Here is a 20,433-nt window from a genome sequence, read left to right as displayed (position 1 = left end):
TAGGTGGTGCTAAAACAGTAATGCAGATTAGGTTTCTTATTCTTTGGTCCTTCCTTTCTTCCTGGGTCCTGGGCTTCGTGATAGCAGTGAGTACATCTCCCACCCACCCCCACACCCCCAGTTCTACAGCTAGTTAAACAGCCCAGGGCTGGGGACACTTACCTGAATCCCTGTGCTTTTGTTTGAGATTTGCTGGTAAGTTTCTGCTCGTCCTGGTGGGCTGACACCCTTGTCATATGAAGTCTCTTCATTATTCATTTTGTTTCCTGTGCACATTTCTCGAACCTTCTCTGTGAAGTGTGTAGAGTGGCCTCTTATTTACTTCTGGACTTCCTTCTGCTCTGACAAGCTTTGTCTTTTGGCAGGAGCATTTAGTCCTTGTGTGTTTGATGTGTGCTCTGGAGAACTGAGTTTAAGGCCAGTATCTCACTGTGTTCCAAGTCCTGCCTGCTGTATCCTTTCCACGTATCCTTCTGGGTGCGTGCTTCCGTCTTATCATCTAGTTAAAGTTTCAACTGTGATCAACTAGCAGAGTCCAAGATGAATGAGCATTTGTTACTTCTGGAGCAGACACCTCCCCACCCCGTTTTCTGTACACACACACACACACACACACACACACCACCCACCCCATGAGAAGGGTGTGTATATATGGGACAGACAGAACTGCTCAGGATGTCTTAAATGTCCTTCATTTCAGTAAATACCCTTCAGATTCATCCAACATTTGTGTTCCTATCCTCATTCCTCTTCCTGCCTGGGACCATTGTCCATCTGTATCCCATAAGCATGTCACAGTGGCTCCTCTTGGTACCAGTTCACTGGCAGTAGATCTGTTGATCTGTTTGTCTGAAGACGTCTGTTTCACTTTCATTTTTGAGATGCTCCCGCCACCCCAGTTCAGAGTGCAGGGCTCTTGGACGGCAGTTGCTGCTTCTGCATCTGTCTTTGCCCTCCAGTTACTCTGTTTCTCTCCCACTGTTCCTGGTGAGCATTAACTGTGACTTCTTCTTTTGGTCAGTTTATCTTTGATTACAGTTAGATTTTAAGATATATCTCTCATGTTTGCTTTTTAGTAATTTATAACAACTTGTGGACATTGCTTTTTGTTATTTAAGCTGTTTGGGGGTTTGAAGGGTTTGGGGGATATGAGTCTCTGTAACCTCCCTTGTGTGCCCCTTCTTAAGTCCCTCATCACATCCTTGTTGGGTATTTCCACTGGCCCTCTGCCCTCTTATGTTCTTATTTTTATTCCTCTGTCTCCGTGTAGCCTGCTTCCTGCTCAGTGACTCCTGCATGTCAGTATTAAGTCTGCCTGAAATCTGTCTGCTGAATTCCCGTGTAGAATTGCTGCGTTCTGGTAGTGAACAGGTGTAGAGCTATTTGAAGGCTATACCTGCTGTTCCCATCTCCCAAGGAAGATATACTTAGCTAAGATAGGCAGATCACCTTCATACCATGCAGAACTGAACCACAGGCTGGGTTCCATTGAGTGGAAGAGGTCTGGAAGTTTCCAGGACTTTCTCTTTCCAGGAAGCAGCCCCTAGGATTCCCACCCTAATTTCAGTCCCTTTGTTTTCAAGTCCTGACTTGAGTTCTGACCTCCCCAGCCTCCAGGGTACCTCCAAAACTTGAGTTGTTTCCTGTCCACAAGGTCATTGCTCTGTTGGATGTATTTTGCCCTGGTGGTTTCACAGGTGAGGGGAGGGCAACAAAAATGCTGGCCCCACTCTCCGGTGCATCTGTCTGCCTGTTCCCACTCTCCGGTGCATCTCTCCACCTGACCCCACTCTCTGGGTGCATCTGTCCACCTGGCCCCACTCTCCGGTGCATCTGTCCACCTGTTCCCACTCTCCGGTGCATCTGTCCACCTGACCCCACTCTCTGGGTGCATCTGTCCACCTGTTCCCACTCTCCGGTGCATCTGTCCACCTGTTCCCACTCTTCGGTGCATCTGTCCACCTGTTCCCACTCTCCGGTGCATCTGTCCACCTGTTCCCACTCTCCGGTGCATCTGTCCATCTGTTCCCACTCTCCGGTGCATCTGTCCACCTGGCCCCACTCTCCGGTGCATCTGTCCACCTGACCCCACTCTCTGGGTGCATCTGTCCACCTGGCCCCACTCTCTGGGTGCATCTGTCCACCTGGCCCCACTCTCTGGTGCATCTGTCCACCTGGCCCCACTCTCCGGTGCATCTGTCCACCTGACCCCACTCTCTGGGTGCATCTGTCCATCTGTTCCCACTCTCAGATGCATCTGGCTGCCTACTGTCTCTCCAGAATTTTGAAGGCAATTTATGCATCTCATCCCTACCTCTTTGCTTTCCATGAGCACTTTTGTTCAGAGCAAAAGAGTTTATTGTCACTAAATGCAGAGGAATACCCAAGTGTTTCATTTGGAATCCTAATCCAGCCTGAAATTATAATGGTTCTTACATCTCACCCTGAGCAGCAGTATCTGTCTCTGATGTGAGTGAATGAGTAAACAGAAGTGTCGTGGACACGGGGAGGGATGATGTGACTTTTGTCAGTCGCTCTGTCACTTGTTACTCTGAGACCAAGGTGGGGATGATCTCGGACCCTTAGTTTTTATTTGCAAAGCAGTCACAGTGTAGCTGTGACTGTCTCTTGGTGCTGTCAGTGAGCTTGGACATCCGTGGAAATATGAAAAGGTTCACAAGAACCCCTCACTGTATAGGTGTTGATCTTTTGCTGTCCTGTGACCAGCCACTTGTGTTGTGTGAATCAGCTTGAGTAGACCAAGCTGTGCTCTGGGAAGCTTTGTTCTTGACTCATGTGGCATGCCAAGCTGACCTTGCGGACAGACCCCGAGTATGCTGTGCTGCTTCATGAGTATGTGGCTCATTCTGCAGCACATCAACAGAAAAACAGTTTGAGGGAATACCTTTGAAACCATGACCCTGCCTACTACCGAGGGGATCAGAGCAGGAAAAGCAGACTCAGCAGGATGACTTGATAAATAAGGTCAATACAAGCTATCCTCCACCAGCAGCCCACTAGAGAGCCTTCACTTCGCCATCACCAGAGGAGCAACTGGATGTTTGTTTGTTTGTTTGATTGCAGTACTGGAATTGAACCAAGGGCCTCACACATGCGAGGTGAGTGCTCCTCACTGGGGCACATCTCCAGCCCTCCTTTTCACTTTTTCGTTTTGAGACAGGGTCTCACTTGCCTAGGCTGATTTTGAACTTACTGTGTAGCTGAGACAGACCCTAAGCTTGAGTTCCTTCTGCCTCAGCCTAGCTGGGCTTACAGATACATAGCAACAGGCCCTGCTCATTTGTTTTTGAAATGGAAAAGTTTCGTGTAGTATAGGAAGGTGACAAAATAATATAAGGGTCTTGCCTTTCTGGGACAATTGACCTACATTCCACACTTGAATGTCGTTTTAGAATTACATCATCTTTTGCTGGTGAGCAGTCAATGACATTGGTTAATGAATGATACCTGTCTATTCTCTATTGTAGACATGTGCTCTTGAGATACTGGGTCTTGGTGATGGAATCCATGAGTACCCAGAACCCCCACTTCAGTCTAAAAAAAGGTTCAGACTAATACAATAACAGCCATTTACCTTAACTATATCTAGCTAACCACAGGAAGCTGGAATGTATGTGTATATACATGTATACTGTATGCATGAATGTGTGCATGCATATGCACATGCCATGGGTATAAGGAAGTGAGATACAGAGGCACATTGTGAGACTGTTGGCTTGCCCTGCCCATCTAGGCTTGTTTGTGCCACAGTCACAGAATGCTGGGTGCTTGCCCGAAGTAGAAGTGTTTCTCTCTCCTCTGCTGCAGAGGATCACAGATCAGGGCATAGGGATTTGTTGTCTGGAGAGCTGGATTCTGCTCCCAGGATGCACCCTGGGTGCTGTGTGCTCCGGTAGAGGGAACAGGAGGTAGAGGGGTGCATTATTTCCTGTGAAATAATGTGTACAGTAAGAGCAGTGGTGCCTGGGCCTGCCCATGCACCTGGTCATTCTCTTAGGGCTGACATGTGTGGCATAGGTGGCAGATGGTGCAGTGCAGACACATGGGGCTTGCACTGCTTCTGCATGCAGGACTTTTGCCAGCATTCCAGGCCCTTCTCCTGCATTTGGATTGGATCAAAATTTGCTGCCAAATACGATAAGAGTTACCCACCCATGGCTTTTTTTCCTTTCTGTTATGATGTAGTTGTAATGGAAAACTGGGTCCTTACTAGGTAATGAGAAGAGAAGGGATGGTGGTTTTTTATAGGGTCGCTCTGGTTTGCACAGAACAGCTAGCATCTCCTCTAAGGGATGGTGGAAAGCCTGTGGTTCGGACGGACGTCATGTTGACGTCTTCCTTGATCGCTGCCTGCTAATGGCCCGTTTCTTTGTTTTGACCACTAGCAAAGTGCCTCGGCCACCCAAGACTCTAGTTCCTCTGGCATGGCATGCCCTCTGGAGGCTTGCACACAGTGGTGTCCTCAGACAGAGGCTCCATGTCCTCGCCTGAGGATTTACACCCTGTCTCATGCTTGGGCTTAGCAGTGCCAATCCGTGGAAATCAGGGTAAGATGGTGGCAGTGACAGTGTTGGTGACAAGGATGTGGCAGCCCCCATTGCCGTGGACCTTATCTCGGGCAGATATGAGCTGGATCTGTTACATCTTGTGTGCAACAGCCTTGCGTGGCAACCTCCTCTTGTCCTCCTTTCTCTAAATACTCCTGGTTTCTTAGACTGCTTTTTAAATTATTATTTTGAGAGCATTTTTTTAAAGTAGGTGCATCTGTTGTATTTTTAAAAAGCAAAAAGGAAGCCACATCAGCAAGCTGAAAAGTACTCATAGTCTCTTCAGAATGTCCCTCAGACTTGTCCCCATGCTCCTGTTGCTATTGCCAGGCCAGCCAGTGCTCACCTGCTCCTGTGCCTCGTGTGGGAAGCGGTTCCTGGGGTCTTCTTGTTGCTGTAGCTTCTGCTCTGTGTGGCTTTGTGCCACACAGCTCTGCTCATGTAAGTGACTCTCTGGGGTGGACTGTGATGTCCCTTTCTGTTTGCAGTGCTGACTATGTGGAGTGAACATTTTGTAATAATGCCTTTCGCTCACTGATTCAAAAGAAGATATCATTTGGAAGGGCAGTGTGTTGTTTGGTTCTGACAGGGTCCCAGCGTTTATTCTGTCTGTGCTGATCAAGGCTGCTGCTCTGAGTTAACTTCCTAATTCAGACTTTCTGGGGCCAACGCCCTTGCCTTCTTCTTCTTCTTCTTCAGTTTCAGGATTGTCAATAAAGTTTGAGACATGAAGGCAGGACAAAGGCATACATCTCTTTAGGTGCTTAAAAAAAGATTCTTTGCAAAAGGCTTGTTTCTTAAACTCTATCTGGGAACGTCATCTACACCTGTAGCTGTTTTACATGCTAATCCTTTGATGACTTCTAAAGGATTGCCCATAGATGTTGACATATGGTAAACTTTTCTGTTTTACCTGAACAGCTCTGGGGATTTTTGTCCTCCCAGAAGATTGTAAACCCTCCTGACAGTGCCAAACATGCCTGCACCAGGGTCTCTAGCAGCCATGAAACCTCTGTGTCTCACCCTGTGTACAAGTGTGTCCTCCTTCTCTTCCTTTCCCCTTTCCCTCATTGAGAACCAAGCTCCCATTTCTCTCAGATTTGCCCACAGTGGAAGGGGAAGTCCTGCTCACGCCCCTGGGTTCTGCACAGACTCTACTTTGCATATGCATTCTAGTGTTGTGTGTGTCCCTCTGCAGAACTGTCCTCTGAAATCCCAGCAGCTGTGATTACTCCAAGACCCTCACAGGATCAGGCTTTTTTTGGGGGGTGGGGTTGGGGGTGGGGGGATGTTTTTTCGAGACAGGGTTTCTCTGTGTAGTTTTGGTGCCTGTCCTGGAACTTACTCTGTAGCCCAGGCTGGCCTCGAACTCACAGAGATCTGCCTGGCTCTGCCTCCCGAGTGCTGGGATTACAGCCATGTGCCACCACCGCCCGGCCAAGATCAGGCTTTTAATATTCCCTGGGAGGAGCTTGCAAAGATACATGAGCAGTTAAAAGTTGAAGGGATGGAGACCTCTTCAGTTGTATACCTTCCAGGAAACTGCCCACATTCCTGTAACTTACCCCAAACTCACCAGGTCTCCACCTACATTTGGTCTGCCATGGATGCCATAATTGGGGTGAACAGATGTTTGCTCACCTCTCCGTGGGGAAGTTCATAACCCCAGTGCGTTGGTCTGCCAGCCTTTTAGTGCTTTCTCCCACACACCCACCCTGTGAGTGCTGGGTGCTGAGTGCTGGGTGCTGAGTGCTGGCTTTGTGTTTAGCTGACACAGTGCTGAGTCCCTCCTTGTATTATGAAATGGAGTGTTATCATTTCAGTTATTTTTACGTCTACTTTAAAATAACTAAAATATTGTTATTTCCCACTTGTCTGGAGCTCTGCTCTGAGTTTCTTTTTTTAATCCAGTGTGTGTTTAGGCAACAGTTTCACAATTGTAATGAATTTTTTCCCCTTCCTGTCAGTTTAAACTTAAGTTGTTGGTATTTTTCCTCATTTTATCACTTGAGAGGCAGATGTTACTGCTTTGTGATGTTATTTTCTTGCCGGGTACTGGTGGCCTTAGCATCATCATCTCTGGCTCTCTGTGGTTGGGGCTTTGTTCCAGATGTTCTACTAAACACTTGACACACACACATTTCTCATTCAGTTCCCACAGCAGCCTTAGAGGTAGGTACGTTCATTATTATTCCTGCGCCGTGTCAGTGAGAAAACAGAATCAGAGAGATCGCACACCTCTAGCTAAGCAGGTGGGGGTAGCATGAACAGTCCTGCTTGCAGGGGCCATGTCTTAATGTCCTCACTCTGTGTGTGTGTGTGTGTGTGTGTGTGTGTGTGTGTGTGTGTGTGTGTGTGTGTGTGTGCACGCAGGTGCACATGCACCTGTGTTCAACTTGTCGCGGCCAGAGGTCGGGTATCTTCCTTAACTGCTCTCCACTTTATTTTTGAGACAGGGTCTCTCACTTAACCGGCAGCTCGCTGAGTTGGTTAGACTAGCTGGCTAGTGAACTCCATGGATCTGCCTGTCTCCACCCTCTTTCCTCCAGTGCTGGGGTTACCTGCTCCTGGCTTTCCCATAGGTTCGAGGGATTAAACTCAAGTTTTCAGGCTTGTGTGGAAGCGCTTTACTGACCGAGCCATACTCCCAGCCTCCATGTCTCCTTCCTCTACATGTTTTCTAGGTATGTTCAACACATTTTAAAGTACACAGAATTGTTTCAGAGTGCAAAATAGTGCTGCTGCTGCAGCCTGGCTGATCACGCTGGAAACCTGGATCCTCTGTCAGTCTACACTCCCCTCTGTCATCACCGGGTTGTGCTTATTTCAAGAACATCTGTTTAACCTACTGCAGTGTTATTATCTGGCATATGGGGAGGATATATTCATGGGTTAGATCGTTATCAGCATAAAATCACCCCTTGTGTAACATTTTCATTTTGCCACATGATTTAGCCTGCGTGGCACTAATACGCTGCTTTATTTTTCTTTATTTTGTTTTTGCACTGTACTGGGGGTTGAGCCCGGGCTTGCTCATGCTAGGCAAGCACTCTACCACTGAGCTACATCCCCAGGCCTATTTTTGCTTTTAATTTTGAAACAGCCCACTAGATTTCCCATTCTGTAGCCCAGGCAGACCTTAAGCTTCCCATTCTTGTGCTGCAGCCTTTTTGGTGGTGGAGACAGCAGTGTGCCTCACAGGCCTGCCATTCTTGCTGTGTATTTAGGTCTTCTGCTATTTTTCATTTCAGAGTACCATTTACCTTGAATTTGTATCTTGATTCTTCTTTTGTTCCTGTAACTGAGTACCAGAGACTGGATAAGTTCTGAAGGTGAAAGTTAATTTGGCCTATGGTTTTAGAGGCCCAGTCAAGAGCATAGAGGGGCTGCTGCTTGGCCTCCGAGAGCCTTGTGCTGCTGGTTCAGCTTGTGACAGAAGGCAGCCATCGTGGAAGAGTGGGCCGGACACGCATGCGCCTGGCCTCCTCCTCCTCCTAGAGGGTCCACCCCTCCATGTTTTCTTGCCAGGCCAGTCCCCTGCTTCAGTGCAGCTGCTGCTTTACTTGCTGCTCTTCACTTTATTTTCCCCTCCAATTGGTTAACAAAGTTTTCTTTCCTACTTATAACTCAGGAAGTTGCCACTTTAAGCAAAAGTAGTAATTAGACAAGTATTGGTTTGATACTGAGAATAAAACTGTGCCTGTTCTTAATGAGGAGCACATAAGTTTTTATCTGTCCCATCTTCTTTTTGTTTTGTTTGATATCTGGGATTAGATAGATGATTGTAATTACCTTAAAATTGTCTGTGACCTTTCCTTAGGTGTATGGGTGTTTTGCGTGCATGTATGTCTGTGCACCACTCTGAGAGCAATGCTGCTGGAGGCCCAGCATTCAGATACCCTGGAACTGGAGCCACAGGTGTTGTGGATTGTGAGCCACAGTGTGGGTGCTGAGAATTGAACCCTAGTCATCTGGGACAGCAGCCAGTGCTCATAGTCACTAAGACACCTCTCCAGCGCCCTGTAATCATCTTTTAAGAGATTTGTATTTGGGGAAATGGAGAGATTCCACATATGTCTCTTGCAGAGGATCTGAGTTCAATTCCCAGAATCCACATCAGGTGCCTCACAAAGGCCTCTAACTCTAGCTCCAGGGGATCTGATACTCTCTCCTGACCTGAGGACACTGTACACACACGTAATTTAAATGTGTATTTGCACAGTTATTTGTACACACAGGTTAGACTGCACTGGTGTGAGGTACTTTTGTTTCTTTCTATTGTGTACTCCAACTTTATTACATCTGTCAATTTTTTAATTTTTTTTTTTTGTGTGTGTGTGTGTGTGTGTGTGTGTGTGTGTGTGTGTGTGTGTGTGTGTGCGCGCGCGCGCGTGATAATGCACATGTAGAAATCAGAGGACAACGTGCAGGACTTGGTTCTCTCCTTCACTCTATGGGTCCTAGGAATACTCCAGTTGTCAGGCTTGGTGGTAAGTGCCTTTACCTGAGCCATCTCCCTGGCTTGTGCCCCAGGTTCTCTATCTGGATTAGGCTGGAGCTTCATGCGGTTTTGTTGGCTGTTCATTATATCACTGGTAATGCTTTTAGAGCCTTTGCTTTCCTGAGGATGGCTTTGCATTGCATCATGGAAACACTAAGTTCACAATACGTAGGATAGATTCAAGGAAGCTGTGGTTTTCCTTGAATGTAGGGTGTGCCTGGTAACACTGTGTCATTGTTCCCTAGTGAACACTATCAGGGAAGCCTAAAAGCCATCCCCATGGCAGGCATTTAGGGTATGGGGATCCTTGATGCAAAAAAAGACACTTTATTGCCCTGTTGAGTGAGGAATCTGGAAGTGAACGACAGAGACTGTGTCTTGGGCTGGGAATGCTTTAACATTTGTTTAACTCTCTCAAGCTTTTGATTGTCTGTGTAGTCGGAAGTTTTTCTGTGTCCCGCCTGGCCTGTGGTTGGGATAAATCTCTCACCCACAGTCCCACAGCCCTTTATAAAATAATCACACAGAGGCTTAATATTAATTATAACTGCTTGGCCATTTGCTCAGGCTTATTACTTACTAGCTCTTATACTTAAATTAACCCATAATTCTTATCTATCTTTAGCCATGTGGCTTGGTACCTTTTCTCAGTTCTGCCTTCACATCTTGCTTCCTCTGTGTCGGGCTGGTGACTCCTGACTCAGCCTTCCTCTTCCCAGAATTCTCCTTGTCTGCTTATCCCACCTATACTTCCTGCTTGGCTACTGGCCAATCAGCATTTTATTTATCACCCATTATTTCCCCTTTTCTTTATATTTAAAAGGAAGGTTTTAACTTCAACATAGTAAAATTACATATAACAAAACAGAATCAAGCAAGAATTATAGTTATAATATCTAGTCTATTTGCATTTGGCAAAATTAAAGAAAATATTCTGTCTATCCTATATTTGTGAGTCTAAAGTTTCATATCTAATTTATCTTTTATCATAACCAAGGAAAATTATAACTATCTAGTCTTCAACTACATTAAAGACTCCAGAAGGATACAATATTACCTAAGTAAATAAGAAGTGCCTTGTAAGCAACTTCAAAAAATCTGGAATGACAGAGGCAGCTGGCTGCCTGGACAGTCATCCAAAGTTCCTCTGCAATGTTGGAGCATCCATCTTCAGCCTTTAGGCCTAGAGTTTTTTAGTCACTTCTCCATGTGTCCTGTTGAATATCTGACAGTCTTCTCTGTGAAGCAGGAACCTGCAGGACCATCTCGTCTTGCAAAGTTCATTGGTCACCTTCCTATGGGTCCTGAATGTCTGGTTTATATAACATACTGTCAATCAGTCGATGCAAGGGTACTTTTTTGCCCAGTGGCTAACTTTTGCCACAAAGAAAGCAAACTCCATAATGAGTTTCTTCAATGCCCATCATCTTCCTTGAAGTATTTGGTGCTGCCAAGAGCAGATGTGTCTCATTGTTCAGAAAAGTCTTAAGTTTTAAAAACATTTTAAATGCCATATTCTGTAGGTCTTTGAAGTGTTTGAAGATTACCTGCCTAACTGAAATATATCTATGTATACCTAGAAAACTTAATATGACAAGTGTGATTATCATAAATGACTAATTATTAATCTGTATTTCATAATTATCCATTATAGTTTAAATGACTTAGTAACACCTAAAACAAGAGTAGAAATAGACATACAGTATAACAAAATTAACTTTAAATTTTTATCAGTAAATTAAAATCCATAGCAATATAAAACATTTCAAATAAGTTGTTGCTCTTTAAAAGTAGATTCAATAATTTACCCTTTTATCCTATCTATATCCTACATTTCTATATCATATTCCTTTTTCTTCTTTTAGAAAGAGATTGACTATGACCAATAACAATTTGCAACCAACAATCTAAACAAAGACAAACAACCATAATCCATTTTTTGGGAATGTGGGTGTAGTTTTCTAGGCTATTTCCTGCTGATAAAGGGCACTGTATTCTTATGGGGATCCTGAGAAAATTAAGAATTATGGTCAAGTCCTGACTAGACTAGTCCGTGAGGCTGCATTGTCTGAGCCAATTGCCTTGAAACCATTCTGGATGTTAGATCATCTGGGCCATGCTGTCATCAGAGACCTTTCAAGGGGTCTTGGCTGGTCAAAACATATTAGCCTGGAAGCAATCCACAGGTTCTCATCTTGTGTGGAAACAAAAGCAGAACCTCCTTTCTAAAGCAATGTATTCTTAGACATAAATTCTGAAATTGAGATACCTTTAAAATATACATATTGATTTAACTCAGCAGCTTTTACAATCAAATGTCTCTCTGCAGTTAAAATCCCAAAGACAATATAATCCAGACTCTGTGTGATTTCCATCTTTACATGGCTTATTTTTTATATTATTTTTACTATCTCTTTAAAGACTTTATTTTTTAAAACTTTCTATTTCTTTATATAATTGTCTATATTCATTTTCTTCTCTCTTCCAAGCCTACATACATTTTTATACACACTGTAAACCATTTAAAGACTTATTCCATCTGAACCTGCCTTATTGTGAGTCTATTGCTTTAAACTGCAGCATTGCTAGGACTGAAATGGCAGCTTTGGCTGCTGGCTCCACCCCCCCTCAGCTTTCCAACATGGCGGTGGTATGTTTACTGCCAGCTCTGGCTCTGGGAGCCATGTGTACCACCAACTCTCGGCAGCAGTGGGTCTATGCCTCCATTAAAACAACATGTAGCCCAGAAACCTCTTTTTTTTTTTTTTTATTACTAGCAAAAGCTAAATCCACCATGCAGCATACTGTGTGGCTTGGAGATGCCTCTGTGTACCATGGCAGGAATTTGCCATGCTGCTTGGCTCAAACCCATATAGGAAGTTGCTCTTGGCTCTGTTTTAGAACCCATTTTTTTTTAAAGCTTTCTCAGGTTTTGGGTGGAAATTCTTGCCCCATGTCTGGGTGCCATTTTCTGCCTCATCGTCTTTGCCTGTGTGGTTGTAAGAAGGTTGCCACAGCTCCATACATCAAGATCGTTTCCAGACCAGCCACAGAGGGGCAGAAGTGGCTCTCCTCTCTGATCTGGAAGCTGATCTGTCCCAGAAGCCTCCGGGACTTGCTGCTATAGTCCTGGGGCCAGACATCAGCTGTGGCTGCTTATGACCCAAGAAGCAAGTGAACTTTTCTTCGATCACAGGCTCACCCTCACAAATCAGAGTCCACAAGAAGGGAGGTGACAGGGCTGAGTCTGTCTTGCTGGACAGGCACACCTGCCTGCGGATCCACAGAGGCCCCAGTGTCCTGGGTGAAAACTGAAGGACAGCAGCTGTTGATATCTAGGAGCCCAGGTCCAGTTTATTTGTTATTGTACCTGCCATTTTGTCATCAAAGGGAGCTTGATCTTCCCTAAGACTCCAAAGAAATGCTGTTCACTCACCGTGAGTGGGTTGAGAGAGCTCAGCGGGTCACAGGCTGTGTTTGAAGAGATGGGCAGTGGTGCTGTCCTGTCCACAGTATGATGCTGACAGCCTCCTGCTTCACGGTCACCTCCACACACCCAATGATTAAATGCCTGTCTGTCCTTCATCTTTGAGAACAGAGGGGCCAACAACAGCCTGCAGTTGCCAGCTGATCTATTTGCCAAACATGCCAAAATACAGAACATTGGGGGCATCTATGGTCAGGCGGTTCCCAGACCACCTGCTGGGCAGAACTCATGATCTTGCCCATCAGCTCCATGTAGGGAGAATAACTGCCACGGCCATGAGGTGCCGGCACTTGGCCTGGAGGAGCTAGGTGGAGGAGGGAAAGTAAGCCACTCACCCAAACAGCCCCTGGGAAGGTTGCTCTGGCACTTAGCCACGTGGAGACCAGAGAACTAGAGCAAATGGAGGCATGGCTGCTCTGGAAATCAGAACTGGGCCATCCCACACTGTGGAAGCTGCAATTAGAGGGAGTCTACAGCTGAGGACCAAGGTAGGCGTCTGGTCAAGCAAGGGGAAGGACTGGATTGTGGTTCCTGTTGGCTGCTCTGCAGTTGAGCTTCTGGAAGGGGTCGCTGTCATCAGGAAGAAGGAGTGTAAAGGACTCTGAGAACTGACTCCAGCCCTAAGAGAAAGTGCACACTGCTGGTGAGGTGTACCTGGGGAGGCTAAGGGAGCTTCAGCACAGCTCTGTCCAAGGCTGTTATTTTCTCAGTGTCCAATAGCTTTTGACTCTTCTGAAAGATTTCAGTTAGAATTTAGTGTCTGGAAAACATGAGACAGTGGAGAGAGTGTGGATAATAGTCCTGAACAGTCTCCCTCCCTCACACAGCTCGGCTTGCTGAGAGCACCAGATGAGGGTCTGCAGGTGCACACTTTGTTCTGTGAGCTGGGTACCACCTCTCCAGCCATCCACCCTGAAGTGTGTGGAGGGCTGGGCTGCTCTGTTGGCATGTGTGTGTGTGTGTGTGTGTGTGTGTGTGTGTACGTACGTGTGTGTACGTGTGTGTACGTGTGTGTATGTGTGAGCGCACACATGTGGACATGCTTTCTTCTTGTACCCTCAGCTTCCCAAAGGGTAGGAAGCTTTCAGAGGCAGAGCAAGCCAGTAAGATAAGCTGTGTCTTATGTCATGAGATGATGAATGTTGTGGTTTTGAACTTGGCTCTTATTATGTTTGCAGTGTGTGGTGCTGGGCTCCAGGACGTGAGAAAGCTGTCTTAGGTTAATCATGGTGACATGAGACAAACAAACCCAGGGTGAATAGGGCTTTGTCAGACCTGCTGGCAGCCTGACCTTTAGAAGAAGCTTAATTTCAGAGCAGCCTGCAAAGGTCATTAAATATTTTAGGGTTTGGCTTTCTGGTGTTAGAAGACTCAGAACAGTCTGAGTAGATATCGGGGCTGGCTAGAAGCCAGATGGTGGCTGGATATCCTGCCCCTGCTGTTGGGAGGGTCACTAAGAGCGTTTCGATTAAGCAAACATTATATAACAGCGGATTTAGTTCTTTTAACTGTTTTTTTCCCTTCTGCTTCCATTTTTAATTCACAAGTTATCCAGTTGCTCACCTAGGCTTCTAGAAGATTCCATAGCAACCACCTTGAAAATATGGAGCTGCCCTGTGTTGCTTTGGTAGGCAGATTAAAAAGCTTGAGACATGCATGTGGCCTAGGTGGGGATGGGTGGGACCATTTCCAGCATGCCCATGCTGCACATCTAGCTGGTGGCTGGGTCTGCGCTGTGTGCTGTTGACTGTGGTCAGAGGCAGGGATGGCAGAACACTGCTGCCAGAGTAGCATCTCTCCACAGGCTTCTTAAAGGAAGTCAGTATGGGGGTTTCACAAAAAAACAAAAACTAGGTTTTCTGGATGACCCAGCCGTACCTCTCCTGGGGATTTACCCAGAGGACATCCAAGTCAAGATCACACAGACAGACACTTTCACATTGGCTTTTATTGCGGCTCTGGTTATAGCAGCCCACGTGCCACCAGCGTGGAAAAAGACAGGGAAACTGGGATTGTTTCAGCCATAAAGAAGGAACAAAGTCATGCCATTTGTAGGAAAATGGATGCAATATGGGATAATCGTATTAAGTAAATTAAGCCAACCTCAGAAAGACATATGTTTCTCTCATTTGCGGATCCTAGACTTTAGATAAATACATAAAATCATATATGTATAACATAAAAGTAGAAATGAAACTGTTTAGGTTGAAACAAAGGAGACTCTTGGGAAGCAAGTACATGTGTATATGAAAACTTAAAAAAATAAGTATTTTTTAAAAATGAACCTAAGGACAGCTGCTTCGGCATAGCCCAGGTTTTTTGTTTTGTTTCGGTTTTTTGCCTGGCCTGCTTGTCCAGGTCTACTGCCGAGCCAGGCACCGCATTTTACTAAGCTCTGCACACGAGTCTGGTGACTCCTGGCCAACTTGGCTTTGTGGTGGTCAGCAGTCTGTAGTCTTAGCAGCTGCCTGCCCTGTGCCAGCTCCTGAATGGGCAACAAGTTTCCAGCCCCATATCAGTGGTCAGCTCTGGCTAGGCAAGAGCCCTAGCCACACAGTGGTAGACAGTGCTGTTCCAGACCCTTTGGGGAGCACTGTAGCAATTGCCATGGCAGCCACTGAGATTGACAGAGCTATCTTCCCCTGACCGAGAGGAACTGACCCAGCATTTTCTATGGGCAAGCAGAAGGACGGGAGATTCAGGCCTCCAGTAGCCATTGGCTCTTCTCACAGCCGACATCCCAGTGTCAGGGTGGGAACAGCCCTTCCTGCATTTCATATGCCAGCTAGGAAGCAGAGGATCTATTTTCAGTTCCTCAGACTTTCAAGACTTTTGGCTGTTAGCATGTTGTGGAGACTCCCATGCGTACGAGTGCTGGGTGGGTGGGAAAAGAGAAGTCAGAGCAGGCACGGGGCTCCCAGCCCTTTACCTTCCCACTTGACTGCAGGAGCAGACCTCAGCTCAGGATAGAGGCAGGCACCTCCCCGCTGTCTTCCCAGAGCCAGGGTGGCACTCACTGCCCCGAATTCCTCTTGGCCAGAGCAGAACTTCCCGTGTCTCCAGGTGGGAACTAAATAACCCAAGTCAACTTTGTTCCTTATATGGGGTAGCCTGGTCTGTTCCTCCCCAAGGTGGCAGGATAGCAGGATAAACCTGAAAGAGAAGGAAGGGAGGCAGGGAGGAAGGTGAGCACACTAGAAAAGTGAAACAACACGGAGGACTGTGTGCAGCTTCATCTTAAAAATACATCTCCAAGGCTAGCTGTTAACCAAAACATAACACCTGGTTTAATAATGTCTGCTGGAAAATAACCAGAGCAGCTAAGAGCATAAGAAAATGGCAAGTACACTTCTAAGCAAAGGAGTTTTAAACTGAAAGGGAATGGGTAATTTTCTAGGAAAATGTTATTACCAGAATCACTCAAGAAATAGAAACCATGAGCTGGGCACGGTGGTGCGTATTTGCTGTCTCAGCACTTCGGGGTGAGAATTAGGAGGCTGGGTGACCTCGGGTTTGCAGGGGAGTGACTCGGTACACAGATTGCTCTCTCCTTATTCCTGATGGGACAGTGTGACCTGAACACAGCAGGGTTGTGTGGCAAAGCTGATATGCCCAGTGATTCTCTGTGTATCCTCTATATCAACTCTGAGCCTGTGTAGACTGATACCATGTGTTGTTCAGGAAAATGTATTATGTCTTTTATGTATGTGATTTATTGAAAACATTCCTAGGAATGACTGAGCACCAAATCTGGGGTAGTGGTTCCCTCCACTGACAATGGGGGTTGAGGTGTAGAGGGACGTGGAAGAATGATAACTATTGCTTGTCACCTGCCATTTCATATGAGAATTCTGAACCAGTTGGCAATATTTCAGACTGTTAAGACATGACTAGAGAGTGAAGGCCTGCTTGTTAGTTATGGTCTCTACATTAACTAATGAGCTACGTAACGAATGTCTTGATGTCACATGAGTTGATGTTGCTTGCCAAGAGACCCGGGGGCCCTCATCACCTTGATGACTTTATTGTAGCCAGGACTTGACCCCCACCATAGGCATGTGACATGTTCTGGCCAATTTCTTACTGTGTGTCCTCAGCCTTACCCTTGTGATACCTCTGGACAGTGCCAGGATCAATAAGGCCACCATATCAAGGTCTGGTCACAGTGACGTGTATTACTCTTTACAAATGGCCCAACAGTATTCAGATTATTCAGTCTGTGAATGTAGACTGTGAATTCAGTCTGTCCCTGAGAGTCAGCTGTAGCTTTGATTTGCTGTTGGGAAAAGTAAAGCAGAGAAGGGAAAAGGCCCAGTATTTGCAAAGGTGAGAGTCATGTCCTGGAGAAGCAGGATTCTTCTGGACCTATTTCTAGCTAAACTACAGATTTTTAAAAATCTTTTAAGTTTACTTTTTTAATTCATATATGTATACTGTGTTTATGTAGTTTTCCCCGGCCCCTCCACTGCCCCCTGTTCAAATTCATGGCCTCTTTCTCTTTAATTATTATTGTTACTATTTATGAATATATATAAATGCAACCAGCTGAATCTATTTAGTGTTGCTCGTGTGTGTGTGTGTGTGTGTGTGTGTGTGTGTGTGTGTGTGTGTGTGTGTATTTTCTCTTTATGTGTCTGGTTTGTCAAGTTGCCATTTCAGTGGACAGGAAGCTTCCAGAATGACTATGTCATACCAAGTCTTTGGAGCCTCAAGTGAGCTAGGCCCAGAGTAGGCTTCTAGTGGTGTGGCTCTGGGAAAAGGGACCCCAGCTGCAGCCTCCTTACTGTCACCTGCTCAGTCCTGCATGGCTGGGGACGAAGCACCCGCAGGTGACTCTTAACAGCTGCCACCCTGGCTCCCACTGCCTCTGGAGAGGCAAGGGCTGGCTGACAGGGCCAAGAAGATTCTTTAAATGCAAAATTCATTGCTTTTCTCTTTTTAAAGAGATTCCCCTGGGGCCCCATCTTGGTTGAGTGTGAGACTTATCTGGATTCATACACACACTCCAACCCATGGGGTGTGAGATCCTTCGGTTTCTTCTTGTTACTCTTCTACCTTAAGATGGGATCCTGCTGAAGCCTCATGATTGCTAAGACTGAGAGCCCGATGCCTTATGAATATGTAGAGGAGCTTTAATAAAATGGTGTGAAGCAGCAGCCTGCTTCTTCCAGAAATGCTTCCAGAGCCCCAGGAGACTTCCAAAAGCTCCTGGAAGATGAGCTCCTGCAGAGAGAAGGAAAACGAGAGAATAGAGCATGATTGGATGGACCTAGAATCCAGCGATTTGAGAATGAAAAATGCTGCCCTGTGTTTCTCGCATTCCCACCCAGCCCTGTAAGCCCTATTGAGTCTCTCAGCCCAGATCTGCTGGCTCAGTCATTCCTGCTGGTGTAAGTGGAGACTTGGCTGCAGAGGGTGAGTTGCCTCAAGCACGGAGCCCTCTTCCTAGAGCATTGCAGGTTGGCTTCTTGACAGTGACATCATGCGGTGATTTGTTTACAGTTGAAGCTTTGCAGAATCTTTAATACAACTTTCTGCTCATTTTTTATCAGTTTGCTTGTCCATGAAGGCTCATTTACAGTGAGACCAGATACTAACTGTAGAATTTATTCCCCTAGCCCCCCAAACAACTGCTGCACATTTTTTTGGTGATTAATTAAAAGGAACTTACTCTAATGACTAAAATTAACCAAAGACGCCCCTTCTGCAATCCTAGCCTAATTGCCTTCTAATTGCACTGCTTTTCTTGCTTGTGCTCAAGTCTGTGGGTCAGAGCTCATTTTGTCAGTCCTAGGGGAGCACATATCCCCTGGCGCTTGCCCTCTCAATGTCTCTGCTGCTGTCGGCAGCTGCTGCTCTAGCATCCACCTCATTGCTCAGTGTTTGAATGTTGAGCCATGACTGAGCTCTAGGGTTCTTCCGAAGTCCATCTCCTTCTCCCACTTATTCTCATTCAAGATAGATACTAACTGGGACCGATGATGAAGCTGCCAGATAAACTGAGTCTTCAGTGTGTAGGGCCATGGAGGAGCTTGGGGCAGGGACTGGATCCCTCCTCAGTTCAGTACACCCTCTCAACCCTCCCACTCTGGAGTCAGTGGCATCACCGTTGGCGACTCAGGAATCTGGCTGCACTCAGACACAGCTGACAGTTTCCTGGGGCTCTGACAAGTCCTCCACCCTCCCTAGAGGGCCGTGTAGAGACTGGGACACTGCTCTGTGCTGGCATCCCCAGACTGGCCTGCAAGGAGTCCTCACATGGGTTCTGCTGAGCTGGATCCTATCATGCTGGGTATTTTGACCATGTGATACTTGAACGTTTCAGCCAAGACCCAGAAGAGGTGTCTTTAAAACTGGTCTTCACATGTCAGGCATCCACAGAGTCAAGCGAAGAGGTCCTGTGCCCCCTGGCATCTTTGCCAGCCTAGGTCCTTATGCCCTTGTGCTTCAGGTAGTCCTAATGTGCCTGCCCACCTGCTAGTGCTGTTTCCATGAACACAGTCGCCAGGTTACTTGGAGGCCTGGCAGACCTTGTGGAGGACAGCAGTCGGTGGGTTGTTACTGTGAAAGCCAATCACCCAGGCAGCACATACCGGTTACAAAGCACAAGGAGAATAGAAAACAATGGCACCAGTCCCCCACAAATAACTGCTGAGAACTGAGGCAGGCGTGTGTGTGGCTGAGGTGTGTCTGCCTGAATGTGGGAGGATTTCACTGCTTCAGAACACACGATTTGCATGTTAGAAACCTGCTTCCACTTCATACAGCTTGCAGAACTCCCTTGTCTGTAAGCAGAATCTGGTTGTATCTTCTGTTTCCATATGTCCCATCTCTGCCAGAACCTCCCACAGCTGATGGGCTGGCCACAGTCTTTTGGTCTTGGCAGCCCACTCTACTTGTCAATCAGGGATGATCCTAGCTGGTTGTGTCCTTTGTCCACAGGATAGTCTTTCTTTTTCCTCAGGTGTCAGCGGAAGCAGTGGCGGGTGGACCTGCCAGCCACCAGCGTGGTAATCACATTTCACAATGAAGCTAGATCAGCCTTGCTGCGGACGGTGGTGAGGTGAGGCTAAAAGATAGCTCTTGTATCTCACAGGAAGGGTGGAGGTACCTAACAACAGCTGCTCTCAGGCCCAGACAGCAGGGGCTACAGACAAGGTCATCCAGCTGCCAAGCATGGGGTATGGGGTAGTTATTGGCTCCTCTAGCCAAGGCTGGGGACCACAAGAGAGAGGCAGCTTCAAGCAGAGCCCTGCCCTTACAAGGCTCTGTCTCTCTGTCTGTTCTCAGTGTCCTTAAGAGGAGTCCACCGCATCTCATCAAGGAGATAATCCTGGTGGACGACTACAGCAATGACCGTGAGTTTCACAGCCTTACCCCTGGTGTCAGCCTTCCTGGTTTGGGGGTATCTGGGAGGAGTGACCTAATGCAGTATAGCACGGAGTAGGCACCTGGTGCAGGGAAGAGATGTCCTCCAGAGGCCCCAGGGAAAGGTGACTGAGTATGTGGCCTCCTGCCTAGAGCCCTGTGTAGACTCAGGGTTCACCGTTCTCTGCCTCTTTTCTCTCCTTAGCTGAGGACGGGGCCCTGTTGGGGAAAATTGAGAAAGTGAGGGTCCTCAGAAACGACCGACGGGAAGGTAAGAGAGTCCCTTTCTTGCAGCACTTTTGAGATGGTGTATATTTTTCTCATTGGTGTGACAGATGCAATTTAAGGAAGGAAGGGTTTGTTTGGGCTCCTAGTTCCCAAGGTGCAGTCCGTCATGATGGCGGGAAGGTGCAGCAGCTGGTCACAGTGGGCCGCAGCAAGCAGACAGAAATGAGTACTGGTGCTCAGCCCACTTTCTCCATGTGCAGCCAGGACCCAGCCCATGGGAG

The 20,433-nt window shown here is 46.7% G+C and overlaps 1 protein-coding gene across 1 annotated transcript in view; it reads left to right on the top strand.

Moving 5' to 3' along the window:
* The window catches only part of Galnt2 (polypeptide N-acetylgalactosaminyltransferase 2), a 133,081-nt gene that overhangs the window by 86,838 nt on the left and 25,810 nt on the right, over window positions 1-20,433 (top strand). The window contains exons 4-6 of the mRNA XM_052727102.1: window positions 19,521-19,619; window positions 19,847-19,914; window positions 20,130-20,195. Coding sequence (XP_052583062.1) covers window positions 19,521-19,619; window positions 19,847-19,914; window positions 20,130-20,195 — 233 coding nt within the window. The remainder of the gene's footprint in view (window positions 1-19,520; window positions 19,620-19,846; window positions 19,915-20,129; window positions 20,196-20,433) is intronic.

This window comes from Peromyscus californicus, unplaced genomic scaffold, assembly GCF_007827085.1.
Source record: "Peromyscus californicus insignis strain IS unplaced genomic scaffold, ASM782708v3 Scaffold_8__1_contigs__length_139910024, whole genome shotgun sequence".
In the NCBI taxonomy this organism is placed as follows: domain Eukaryota; kingdom Metazoa; phylum Chordata; class Mammalia; order Rodentia; family Cricetidae; genus Peromyscus; species Peromyscus californicus.
The sequence above is the reverse complement of the archived record's forward strand: the minus strand, read 5'-3'. Positions and strand labels throughout refer to the sequence as shown.